This window comes from Hemitrygon akajei, unplaced genomic scaffold (genome assembly GCF_048418815.1).
Source record: "Hemitrygon akajei unplaced genomic scaffold, sHemAka1.3 Scf000061, whole genome shotgun sequence".
Classification (NCBI taxonomy): domain Eukaryota; kingdom Metazoa; phylum Chordata; class Chondrichthyes; order Myliobatiformes; family Dasyatidae; genus Hemitrygon; species Hemitrygon akajei.
Window position 1 is genome coordinate 4,563,046 of NW_027331947.1, and position 13,811 is coordinate 4,576,856.

The 13,811-nt window shown below is 42.8% G+C and overlaps 1 protein-coding gene and 2 long non-coding RNA genes across 5 annotated transcripts in view; 1 reads left to right on the top strand and 2 right to left on the bottom strand.

The window, feature by feature from the left end:
* LOC140721791 (uncharacterized) overlaps positions 1 to 1,735 on the top strand; it is a 70,768-nt gene extending 69,033 nt beyond the window's left edge. For all 3 annotated transcript variants that reach the window (XR_012097460.1, XR_012097462.1, XR_012097461.1), the window contains one exon: positions 493 to 1,735. This is a non-coding gene — a long non-coding RNA (uncharacterized lncRNA). The remainder of the gene's footprint in view (positions 1 to 492) is intronic.
* The window catches only part of LOC140721792 (uncharacterized), a 284,490-nt gene that overhangs the window by 145,424 nt on the left and 125,255 nt on the right, over positions 1 to 13,811 (bottom strand). The window lies entirely within an intron of this gene.
* The window catches only part of LOC140721786 (uncharacterized), a 112,516-nt gene that overhangs the window by 90,643 nt on the left and 8,062 nt on the right, over positions 1 to 13,811 (bottom strand). The window contains exons 5-6 of the mRNA XM_073036586.1: positions 7,244 to 9,069; positions 6,908 to 7,159 (exon numbers count right to left, since the gene is read on the bottom strand). Of these exons, the coding sequence (XP_072892687.1) occupies positions 6,908 to 7,159; positions 7,244 to 8,674 (1,683 nt within the window). The 5' untranslated portion in view covers positions 8,675 to 9,069. The remainder of the gene's footprint in view (positions 1 to 6,907; positions 7,160 to 7,243; positions 9,070 to 13,811) is intronic.

The window sequence follows — 13,811 nt, forward strand, 5'->3', positions numbered from 1 at the left end:
CTGTGGGTACATTTAAGACAGAAGCTAAAAGTTTGCTGATCAGTCAGGTCATTACAGGAAATGCCGAGGAGGCACGTGCGTGGGGTTGAGTGAAAACAGGGATCACCCATGATAGGACGGCCGAGCAGACTTGATGGACTGAATGGCCTAAATCTGCTACTATGTTTTATGGTTTTACATTGCTAGTGTCTTACACTGTGAAGAATGACACAAAATATTTGTTACGTTCGGCCGCTATTTCTTTGGTTTATGGCCAGCACAATCTTCCAGAGGTACAATATCAACTCACCTCTCTTTTACTATTTAAATATATGAACAACTTTTGATACTTGATATTATTGGCTCACTTACCCCATTTTTCATCTTGTCTCTCCTGTGTTCTATTTCTGGTTGTCTCCTGTTGGTTATGTGAAAGCTTTCCAATCCACTAACTTCCCACTGTTTTCTTGCAACATTACATGACCCCGCTTTTGTTTTTTTCATCTTAAACAGGAGAAAATCTGAGGATGCTGTAAATCCAAGCAACACAGACACAAAATGCTGGAGAAACCTAGGAGGCCAGGCAGCATATATGGGAAATAGTAAACAGTCGACGTTTCAGGACGAGACACTTCATCAGGACCGGGAAGAAAAAAGAGATGAGACGTCAGAGGGAGAAGTGTTGGGGTGAAAGGGATGGAAGATGTGGCCGGTGATAGGTGAAACTGGGAGAGTGGGAGTAAAGAAGGAAATAAAAAATAATTAGGATATAATTTCCTTAACGATTCTTGAAAGCTCATTGCTAATGCCTCCACATCTCTTCCGCCACCTCTTTCAGATCTCTGGGGTGTACACCATCTGTTCGAGGAGACCTATTTACCTTCAGACCTTTGTGTTTCCCAAGAACCTTCTCCAGTGTAACATAACTTTACACATTCTGACCACTGACATCTGAGGCTTCCATATTCCTAGCAGGGTCTTCCACGGTTAAGACTGATGTACAATACTTATTCATTTCATCTGCCATCCCTTTGCCGCTCCACCCCATTACTACCTCTCCAGCATTATATTCTAGTGGTTGCATTTCCAATTCTGTCTGTCTTTTACAGTATATGTACCTGAAGAAAACTTTGGCATCCTCTTGAATATTACTGCCAAGCTCACCTATGTATTCAATCTTTTCCTTCTTAATTATTTTAGTTGCATTCTGTTGGTTTTTAAAAGTTTCCCAATCCTCTAACTTCCGAGTAATTCTTGCTCTATGCCCTCTCTGTGTTTTTTATATTGTCTTTGATTTCTCTTACCAGCCACGGCTTTGTCACCTTTAGAATACTACTTCCTCTTTGTGATGTATATATCGTGTGCCTTCTGAATTTCTTCCAGAAATTCCAGCTATTGCTGCTCTGTTTTCATGCCTGCCCGTGTTCTTTTCAAATCAATTTTGACCAATTCTTCTCTCTTGCTCTCAAGTTCTCAAATTCCACATCTGACTTTAAGGTCAGGGTAATATTAATGTCACCTTCTCTAATATCAAGGTGAATTTGATTATATTAAGATCACTGACCCATAAGGGTTCTTTGAACTTCAGTGACCTAATTAATTCCTGTTCATTACAACACCCAATCCAGAATAGCTGATCCCCAACTGGGCTCAACCACGAGCTGCTCTAAAAAAGCATCTTGTTGGCATTTTAGGAATTACTCCTTTTGAGACCAACACCATCCTAATTTTCCTAATCACCTGCATGACAATCCCCCATGACTAATGTAACATTGCCCTTTTGGCAGGCATTTTCTATCTCCCGTTGTAATTTGAGGACCACAAATTTACTACTATTTGAGGATCTCTGTACAATTCCCATCAGGGATTTTTTTCTTCACATTTGTTGTTCCTTAATTCTACCCACAAAGATTCTACACCTTCTAACCCTTCTACACTTTCTACTAATTTTATTTAATATTTTAACAACAGAGCCACACAGCCTTCAACCGGCTTGTTATTTCAAGAGACACTTAAGTATTTGGGAAACAGGATGAAGATGCTAGGAATCTAGAATAATACAGACAAAGTGCTGGAGGAGCTCAGCATGTCAGGCAGCATCTATGGATGGGAATCAACGTTTAGGGCCAAGACCCTTCTTTGGGACTCCTGATACCCACGTTTCAAAAAAAAATCAACAAGCAAAGAAAATAGAAAGTAGTGCGACGTAGGGATTCACAAAGATAAATAAGAACTGAAATGACAAATTTAGAAAAGTCTATTTTCAGTCAGACCCAATTAGATTAACACTACCTCGGACAGAAGGAGGAAGAGGTATAACGCACATGAGAAACAATCACACAACAGGCAGGTGAAACTTCGAAGTATATATTTTCATCAAAAGTGAACAGGATTCAGCACTCCTTGTGTGTATATGCAATCGTGAATAGAAATACAGACCAGAAAACTTAAATGAGAGGCCAACTCAGAAAAATGAATCACCACTCTGGAAGAAAACATTAACCAGTGGAATGAGCATGACCTTCCATGGGAGACATCCCAACGATCTGAGCAGACTAGATGGTGACAAGGAAGCATTGAGCACCTGACTGAGAGTTGGAGACCTCTTCCCAGAAACAGAGGGGTTCATGTGGAAATACAGGACAAGGTGGTCAACAAAAAGGAAAAAAAAAATACATACAGTAAAACAAGGCAATCAATGCAGAAAATGCCAGGAGAAACCAGACGCAGTCCATCACATTCCAGGAGCCTGCAGCAGTTTAACTCAATCTGATTACTTATGCGGTTACAATCAATTGGCAAATATCATTCACCACAATCTTGCTTTAAAATACAAACTTATAAATGACCACCATAACTTCAGTATGGCAACATAAATTCATAGCCTGATCCAGTTAGGGACAGAATCTCACATTTTATATGACAATTAATACATTATTACAGATAGGATAATCTAAAATATCCACACGGACATAATATTATAGGATTACCAAGCAGGAACAACTCCCTCAATAGATATAACCATTCTCAACACACACATGTGCTTCCAGACAATGGGGCACCTCACCACAGGCATTGTTTGTGTCATCAGTCAGACAAACAAAAGATTTTCTCTGTCAATCTGCTTCCAAATGTTGCTGTTCTGTCATTCGTTGCCACGTCCCGCTGCTGATTCCCTTCTCCTCATCACATTCTTACCCCGACCATCGTCCAGAGCCTCAAACTCTGCCCTGTGCGGACCCGCCTCTGGTTTCTGACCCTGCTCCGTTGAACATCCAAACTGAGGGTTTCCATTCCGATTTCAGTCTTTAGGACAGTGGTGTTCTCTAGCAACCTTTCAGAAGCAGAGAAAATGACCCATCATGTGCAAATGAGCCCTGAATAAGGACGTTAACTCCCTATGTCAGTCTTCCTCAGCCCGGAGATTTGTGGGGCGAACAATATCTCAGACAGAACTGCAGTCAGCTCGACTTGTTCAGTCTGCAGCAAATTCAAGGGAATTTCACCCACGGAATGGTGACTGGAACCCGTCACCACAGGGAGAGTGACAGATGAACAACAGGGGAGGATTTATAAGGACTGTCGTGGAACAGAGTCACTAGCCGGGTCCAGCAGGTCTGAGTACAATAGCTGTGCTATAAATTCACTAACTACCAAATCCAGAGTTTAAAACTAACTGACTTATTTGTCACAGATCCAGAATATTAAACTCCAGTCCCATTAAAGGTGAATGTGCAGCAGAAGAAACTCCTCCCATGCCCAGTGACCAGGGTGCAGAACTGGGTGTGGTGATCAGCAGCAATAATTGCAGAGTTCAGCACCGACAGACACTCTCGAAATTGCATTCAGCAATGGTGATGGACAAATATCCAGCACGCAGCTTACTGAAGCTTTAACCCCAGTGTGAACCCGGCAGTGTGTCACAGGATTCACTGCTCATGTAACGGCCTCTCTGTAATGTTTCACTGCTGAGGTAATGGTTTCTCTGGAGCAGCAATGTTTAGGTTACGACCAGAGATAACAGGGTTTTGGAGTGCGGGGCTATCCAATGACAGAAGTATTCTTTCTTTTGAGTCTGGAAGAGATATTACTGCGGTCTTTTGCCGGGGAGAGATGAGAAGATTCAAATGGAGAGAGTGGGCCCTTTTTCTTTTTTAAAAAAAAATTTCTTTACTAATGCTATGGTCAAAGTAAGAATTATAAAGCTCAATCGTTTAATCACATATTGTGTACTGTCTGCTATTTCGGGGTACTGATTTGTAACAGGGGACACATCAAGCAGCATCCACCCAAACGATACTGTGAAGCCTCAGTATCTCGAAGAATTTTCACTGGTACCGGGCTTAACCCTTCCTTTACTAATACAAATCTATCTGACATAAAATGATCGAACCCCTTCTTAACTCGGTCAGACCTCTCAGTCCTTAACTGAGACTCAACAGAATGTTCAGAACCCTGTGGGTTTATAGGTGCTTCAACATACTGACCACGGGCATTTGGGACTGCCTCCTATTCCTTTTTCTTCTTCAGGACGGAACAATTAGCCATCATATGTGCAGCTTTCTTAGAATAGTAACAAGTAAGACCAGAATATTTCTCCTTCAACTGTTTCCCTTCATCTTTACTTTGTCACTCGTCCCAGCTTTAATTTCTGGTTTACCCTGGTTATCCCTGCTACTCTTTTGGAAACTCATATTTGGGATAAACTTAACCTTATGAGTTAAAGCAAACTCATCTGCTAATCTAGCTGACTCCTGCAAAGTGGCAGCATCCTTTTCATCTAAATACGTCTTTATGTCATCAAGGATGCAACTTTTGAATTCTTCAATTAAAGCCAACTCTTTCAAGCTGTTAAAATCATCATTCACATTTTTACATGTGCACCAGTGGGTAATACACATAAACTTCTCATAAGCAAATTCCATAAAAGTCTGGTTGATAGATTTCCTCAAATTTCTAAACTTCTGCCTGTATGCTTCTGGAACCAACTCGTAAGCTTTGAGCACAGCCTGTTTCACTATGTCATAATCAGCTAATTCATCAACTGTCAAAGCAGAATAGGCTTGCTGAGCCTTCCCCTTAATCACACTTTGTAAGAGAATAGGCCATTTTATTTTTTGATTTGTTAAGAGGAGTTGTGGTTTCTTGATTATATTTATAACAGCATAACATTCTACTTCAAGTCAAGTCTAATCACTAATATTGTCATTTCGACCATAACTGCTGGCACAGTACATAGTAAAATGAGACAACGTTTTTCAGGACAATGGTGTTACATGACACAGTAAAAAAACTACCTATCTGATTTTCACAATATATACTTATTTGCCGTTTATACGTCTTTCGTATTATCTGTTTGCTAAAACTTCCGTTGACTTGTATTTTTTATTGGAAAATCAATAAAAAGATTGAAAAATGAATGAAATGAGAATAGGCCAACCCTCGTTTGGCCACTTTAAACTCTGAGCAACCTTCTCAAAACGCTGAAAGTATTTATCAACCTCTGCCTCGTCAAACGCAGGTACCAATTTAACTTTCCGACTGGCCTCAAACTTATCACCAGAGTATCTTTCCTGCAATCTTTCTATCCTTTCCAGCTCGAGCAGCCTCTGTCTTTCTGCCTCTCTGGCCTCAAATTGCCTCTACCTTACCGTAGCTTAAATCTTTAGATTTTCTAACTTCTACGGGAGCTAAAGCTCACGAGGTTTACTTTCAGGAAACACCTCCAACTCCTCCACTTTAAACACTCCCTCAGATACATAATGATCAGCTATTATCCTCTGCATCTGTGCCCTCCTCATTGTCGATTTCACCTTAGCAAGTTTTAACCTTCTAGCAATACTCAACAACTCAATACTTCTAGCGTCATCTAATGCCTCAGAGGTTGGCGCTTCCACAATCCTATCAGCATCCGCTGCTGATTTTCCACACACAAATAAATCAAATGGGATTTCCCCAATGAAATCGATAATAAATCAATCAATACGCCCCAAATGAGTACATATTTCGGATGCAGGCCCCAATTTTATTACGAACCATATCACTTTAGAAACAAACAAGCGGCAATAGAGTTCACACTGGAGTCTGGTTTTTATGTAAAAACCACTCTCTTTATTAGTATCTACTTATTATATAGAAACTTGAGCAAGATAAACAAAAGTTAACAGGGTAATGTGTATATGTGTGTATAAATTTAACTCCCAAACTATTGAGATTAGGGGAATCGAGGCTTGGTAATGTATGAAAGTTCAGTTCATTCATGGAATAGGTGATGAAAGAGATATTTGTAATCCAGGTTAAATGTCGAGAGAAGGCAATTATGTCGAATTCCATAGGTTCCACGGTGGTAAAACGAGAGAACAGTCGCTGTAGATTTTATCCGTCGTTCCAAATCCACATACAAATGATCACCGAAAGTGACTTGTCACAAGGCGTATTGTCTTCAAGTGTATTACCACACCACACCCAGACAAGGGGTAACGCATCAGTGGTCTTCACAGGATACCCCAAATCAGATCCACTCTCATGGATCAAACCAGATGACCACCACACATTCGATGTACTTTATGCCGAATCGATAATTAACCCACCCTTGTGGGCATAGGAAAGTCACAAATAGTGACCCTTGGCTACTAGTTCCTTTCTGTCGACTGTTCCATTTCCCCTCCTTCGTTTCTGCCTGACTCTGAGTGCCTGTGTCCTCGGTTAATACTAAACAAGCTGCGAACGACTTAAACAAGTTGCAAGTCAGACTCTCTCTCTCTTATAAAATAACAGTCCACAGCAAACGAAACCTAAGGATTCATAACAACGACCACTCCCTAGTGTGAACTGACTGTTGTGCCAGTAGTTGGGATGACTGAATGAATCCTTTCCCACATTCTTAGCAGTTGAATGGCTTCTCATCAGTGTGAGCTCGATGATGAACCAGTAAGTTGGATGACTTAGTGAATCTCTTTCCACAGACGGAGCAGATGAACGGCTTCTCCCCAATATGAACTCGCTGATGACTCAGTCGGGTGGATGAGTGAGTAAATCCCTTCCCACAGACCGAGCAGATGAACGGCTTCTCCCCAGTGTGAACTCGCTGATGACTCTGTAGGTGGGATAACCGAGTGAATCCCTTCCCACAGACTGAGCAGGTGAACGGCCTTTCCCCAGTGTGAACTCGCTGGTGAGTCTGTAGGTTGCATGACAGAGTGAATCTCTGCCCACATTCTGAGCAGGTGAACGGCTTCTCACCAGTGTGAGCTCGATGATGTACCAGTAAGTTGGATGACAGAGTGAATCTCTTCCCACAGACGGAGCAGGTGAACGGCTTATCCCCAGTGTGAACTCGCTGATGACTCCGTAGGTGGGATGACTGAGTGAATCTCTTCCCACAGACTGAGCAGGTGAACGGCTTATCCCCAGTGTGAACTCGCTGATGACTCAGTAGGTAGGATGAACGAGTGAATCTTTTCCCACATTCTGAGCAGGTGAACGGCCTCTCCCCAGTGTGAACTCGCTGATGACTCAGTAGGTCGGATGAACGAGTGAATCTCTTCCCACATTCTGAGCAGGTGAACGGCTTCTCCCCAGTGTGAACTCGCTGATGACTCTGTAGGTTGGATGACTGAGTGAATCTCCTCCCGCAGTCCGAGCAGGTGAATGGCCTCTCCCCAGTGTGAACTCGCTGATGACTCAGTAGGTCGGATGAATGAGTGAATCTCTTCCCACATTCTGAGCAGGTGAACGGCTTCTCCCCAGTGTGAACTCGCTGATGACTCTGTAGGTGGGATGACTGAGTGAATCCCTTCCCACATTCGGAACAGGTGAACGGCCTCTCCTCAGTGTGAACTCGCTGATGACTCAGTAGGTAGGATGAACGAGTGAATCGCTTCCCACATTCTGAGCAGGCGAACGGCCTCTCTCCAGTGTGAACTCGCAGATGACTCTGAAGGCTAGATGACTGTGTGAATCCCTTCCCACAGTCCGAGCAGGTGAATGGCCTCTCTCCAGTGTGAACTCGCTGGTGTCTCTGTAGATGGGATGAGTGAGTGAATCCCTTCCCACATTCTGAGCAGGTGAACGGCCTTTCCCCAGTGTGAATTCGCAGATGACTCTGAAGGCTGGATGACTGTGTGAATCCCTTCCCACAGTCCGAGCAGGTGAATGGCCTCTCCCCAGTGTGAACTCGCCGGTGTCCCTGAAGATGGGATGAGTGAGTGAATCCCTTCCCACATTCTGAGCAGGTGAACGGCTTCTCCCCAGTGTGAACTAGCTGATGACTCAGTAGGTGAGATATCTGTCTGAATCCCTTTCCACATTCTGAGCAGGTGAACGGCTTCTCCCCAGTGTGAACTCGCTGATGACTCTGTAGGTTGGATGACTGAGTGAATCTTTTCCCGCAGTCCGAGCAGGTGAATGGCTTCTCCCCAGTGTGAACTCGCTGATGACTCAGTAGGGTGGATAAGTGAGTGAATCCCTTCCCACAGACTGAGCAGATGAACGGCTTCTCCCCAGTGTGAACTCGCTGATGACTCAGTAGGCTGGAAGACCGAGTGAATCCTTTCCCACAGTCTAAGCAGGTGAATGGCCGCTCGCCAGCGTGAGTTGACTGATGTCTCAGTAGGGGAGTTAATTTAGTGAATCCCTTCCCACAGTCCGAGCAGGTGAACGGCTGCTCTCCAGAGTGAACTCTCTGGAGAGCCATTATGTGAGATGACCGAGTAAATCCCTCCCCACAAATTCAGCAGATGACCTGCCTCTGCCCAATGGAAACTGACTGTTGTGTCCACAGGTGGGATGACCGACTGAATCTCCTCTCTCACAAAGAACAGGTGAACGTTCTTGCCCAGCGTGAATTTGCTGATGTAACTTCAATTGAGTTGACCGAGTGAATCCATTCCCAATGTCTGAGCAGGTGAACGGCCTTTCTCCTGTGGAAAATGACCGGCTTGACAGTTGGTCAGATGACCTAGTGGATCCCTCCCCACAGTCTGAGCAGGAAGGACGGTCGACTCCACTTTATAAATATCTAGATAGAGACAGCAAAATTGGCGTGCCGTGTTTGAGATTCCTGAAGACAAATTCCTTCTCGTTTTTAACCTGTAAAAAGATTTACAAAATCCATCAATGGGTGTAGTACAACATTTCAGATGAGATCACTTTAGTTGCCAAGGTGTGATCTGACATCTCACTGTTACAATGAGGATCAACCCAAGTTGGTCAGAGAAATCGTCTCCTGACTGGGCATACTGCTGGTATCTGGAATGACCATCAAACTGTCTGATGTGCTTCCTGTCTCTATAAGAATGGGGCATTTCTGCCATCTCCAATTCGTGACGTGGCTCAGTTTGACTCTCTCCATGGGTATTATCCCCATTTCTCACTGAGCTGCATGGGTTCCTGGCGCCACAGTAACTGAAACACTCTCCCGGAATTAGACTTTTTTGACATGCAGCTGGGATTTTCTTTTACCTGCTGTCAATTTAAAGTTCCAACAGTTTTACAGCCATCTGAAGATTTCCTGCCCGGATGAATTGTTGGTCTGCACAGCTGATAAAATGAATTAAATGAATAATAGTATTATTTCATGTTCTTGTGACAGAATCATAGAAAGGTACAACACAAAAACAGGCCCTTTGTTCCATCTAGTTAGTGTTGATCTATTTAAGATGTCTATTCCCATACCCCTACCATCCAGGTACCTATACAATCCTCTTATATGTTGAAATTGAGCTCGCATGCACCAGTTAGGTTGTCTGCTCATTCCACACCTGGATGATCGTCTGTTTAAAGAAGTATCCCCTGATGTTGACCTTAATGTTTCACCTTTTACCCTTTATCCATGGCCTCTGGTTCTCGTTCCACCCAATCTCAGTGGGAAAAGCCATTTTTGAAAAAATGAAAAAGCTTCCATTTACCCCATGTATAGCCCTCCTAATTTTGGTACACCTCCTTCAAATCTTCTCTCAATTCTTCTACATTCCAAGGAATAAAGTCCTGCCCTGTTCAATCTTTCCTAATAACTCATGTCTTCTAGACCTGGCAACACCCTTGTGAATTTTCTCTGAACTCTTTCAACCTCTTTTACATCTTTCATGTAGGTACGTGAAGAAAACTACACACAGTACTCCAAATTAGGCCTCACCAATGCCTTCTACAAGTCAACATAACATCCATTTATTGTTTTCAGTACTTTGGTTCATGAAGGCCAATGGGCTGATTTTTTTCCCATCACTATCTAACTATGATACCAGTTTCAGTGAATTAAAAACTTGTATTCCCAGGTCCCTTTCTTCTACAAAACTCCTCCGTGCCTGACCAGTCACTGTGAGAGACCTGCATTGGTAGATCATACCAAAGTGCAACACCTCACACTTGTCTGCATTAAATACCTTTTTCCATTTTTCAAACCATTTTCCCAGCGGGTCCAGATCGCAATGCAAGCCATGATAGTCTTCCTCACTGACCACTACACCACCAGTCTTGGTGTCATCTACAAATCTGCTGATCCGGTTTAACACACCATTATCCAGATTCTTGATATAGATGACAAACAACATCAGATCCAGCACTGATCCCTATGGCTCACCACTAGTCCCTGGCCTCTGGTCAGAGAGGCAACCATGTGCTACCACACTCTGGCTTCTCCCAAAGACAGTGTCTCATCCAATTTACTATCTCGTCTTGAATGCTGAGTGACCGAACCTTCTTGATCAACCTCCCATATGAGACTTTGTAAAGTGCCTTCCTAACGTCCATGTAGACAACATCTACTGCCTTGCCTTCATCCACTTCCCTGATAACTTCCTCGAGAGTCTCTATAAGATTGGCTAGACATGACCTACCATGCACAAAGCCATGCTGTCTATCTTTAATCAGTCCACATCTATCCAAATACTTTTATCCGGTTCCTGCATATACCTTCCTATAACTTTCCCAGTACTAATGTCAGACTCACCAATGTACAATTTGATAGATTATTTTTAGAGTCTTCCTTGAACAGCAGAACAACATTGGCTGCCCTCCAATCCTCCAGTCACTCACCTGTCACTAAGGATGATTTAAATATCTGTGCTTGGGCCGCTACAATTTCTGCACTTGTCATCCGCAGGGTCACAGGGAACAACTTGTCAGGCCCTGGGGATTGATCCACACAAATTTGCCTTAAGAAAGCAAACGCCTCCACCTCTGTAATCTGTACAGGGTCCATGAAGCTTTACCTCACTTCTATAGACTCTGTGTCCATCTGCTGTGTAAATATGGATGCGGAAAAACTCTCCAACATCTATTTTGTCTCCTCATATGGATTACCATTCTGATCTTCCAGAGGATTAATTTTTCCCTTGCAATCTTTTTGCTCTTAACATATCTGCAGAGTCCATTAGGATTCTCCTTCACCTTGTCTGCTGGGGTAACCTCATGCCTTCTTTTATTTCTTTCATAAGTGTTCACTTGAATTCCAGGTAGTTCATAAGTGCCCCATTTATTCCTATCTGCCTGTACATGGTCTGAACGTCCTTTTTATTGATCTGGGAGAGGAAAGCCAAAGGGGTGATAGAGCTGCATGCTGGGAGAAGGGGTAGGTGGGGGTAAACTAAAGTTGCAGGGGTAATGGGAGTCTGAATAACAGAAAGAAGAGTGGATGGTAGTGGACAGGTTGTGCAGACAGTTATTGTTCAGTCCTCAGACAAAGTCAGGAATAAAAACGTTGAGCATGGTGCAGTGAATATGCTGAGCCCTGAATATTACAGTACAAGGAGCAGCGTAGGAAAGGTGGATGTGTTCAGGACATGGATCAACACCTGGAATAATGACACTAGGACCTGGCAACTGTGGACTGGGACAGGCTGCTTTATGGCAAAGGTGTGCTTGGTAAATGGGAGACCTTCAAAGTAAAATCTTGAAAGTACAAAGCGGGTATGTGTTTGTCAGAATAAAAGGTAAAGATAGAAACTATAGGGGAAACATGGATTTCAAGAGATATTGAGACCCTGGTGAAGCACAAAATGAATGGAGTTGCATACCAGGGATAGGCAGGCAGTTTCTTATGGAGCATAAGAAATGCAAGAGAACACATAAGTAAATCAGGATGTCTAAAAGAGGATGTCTAAAATGTGTGGGAGTCCCACACATTGATTGGGACTTCCATACTGTTAAAGGTCTAGATGGGTTAGAGTTTGTGAAATGTGTTCAGCAAAGTTTTCTAAATCAATATATAGATATACCAACTAGGCAGGATGTAATATTAGATCTCCTATTAGGAAGTGAGTTAGGGCAGGTGACGGAAGTGTGTGTAGGGGAACACTTTGTTTCCATTGTTCATAACGTCATTAGTTTCAACTTGATCATGGATAAAGATAGATCTGGTCCTCGGGATGAAGTTATAAACCGGAAAAAGAGCCAAATTTGAAGAAATGAGAAAGGCTCTAAAACGCGTAGATTGGAACAAGTTATTCTCTGGCACGAATGTGATTGGTAATTGGGAGGCCTTCAAAGGAGAAATGTTGAGAGTGCAGATTTTTTTTTTTTTTTCCTGTTAGGGTTAAAGGCAAAACGAACAATTATAAGGAACCTTGGTTCTCGAGGGATATTGGAACTCTGATAAAGGAGAAGAGATATATGTATAACATTTACATGCAACAGGGAGGAAATAAGATGCTTGAGGAGTATAAAAAGAGTAAGAAAATACTTAAAGAAATCAGGAGGGTTAAAAGAAGACATGAGGTTGCTTTGGCAGTCAGGGTGAAGAATAATCCTAAGAGCTTCTACAGGTATGTTAAGAACAAAGGGATAATAAGTGATAAAATTGGTCTCCTGAAGATCAGTGTCGTCGGCTATGTATGGAACCAAAAGAAATGGGAGAAATATTAAATGTTTTTTTTTTGCATCTGTATTTATTAAGGAAACTGGAATGGAGTCTATGGAAACAAGGCAAACAAGTCGGGAGGTCATGGAACATACAGATTGAAGAGGAGGAGGTGCTTGCTTTCTTGAGGTAAATCAGAGTAGATAAATCCCCTGGACCTGACAGGGTATTCACTCGGACTTTGAAGGAGACTGGTGTTGAATTTGTAGGGGCCCTGGCAGAAATATTTATAATGTCGATATCCACGGGTCAGGTGCCGGAGGTGCTCTTGTAGTTCCATTGTTTAAAAGTGGGTCAAAAATTAAGCCGGGAAATTATAGGCCGGTAAGTTTGACATCAGTAGTAGGTACATTATTGGAAGGAGTACTAAGAGATAGGGTCTACAAGTATTTGGATAGACAGGGACTTATTAGAAAAAGTCAGCATGGCTTTGTGCATGGTAGGTCATGTTTAACCAATCTATTAGCGTTTTTTGAGGGAGTTACCAGGAAAGTGGATGAAGGGAAGGCAGTGGATGTTGTCTACATGGACTTCAGTAAGGATTTTGACAAGATCCCACATGGGAGGTTAGTTAGGAAGATTCATTTGCTAGGTATACATGGAGAGATAGTATATCGGATTAGACATTGGCGCAATGGAAGAAGTCAGAGAGTGGTAGTGGAGGATTGATACGCTGAATTGAGGCCTGTGACTAGTGGTGTGCCACAGGGATCAATGCTGGGTCCATTGTTCTTTTCCATGCATATCAATGATCTGGATGATAATGTGGCAAATTGGATCAGCAAATTTGCTGATGATACAAAGATTGGAGGTGTAGTTGACAGTGAGGAAGGTTTTCAAAGATTGCAGAGGGTTGCAGGAATGGGCTGCAAAAATGGCAGATGGAGTTTAATGCGGACACGTGTGAGGTATTGCACTTCGGAAGGTCAAACCAAGGTAGAACATACAAGGTAAATGGTAGGACACTGAGGAGTGC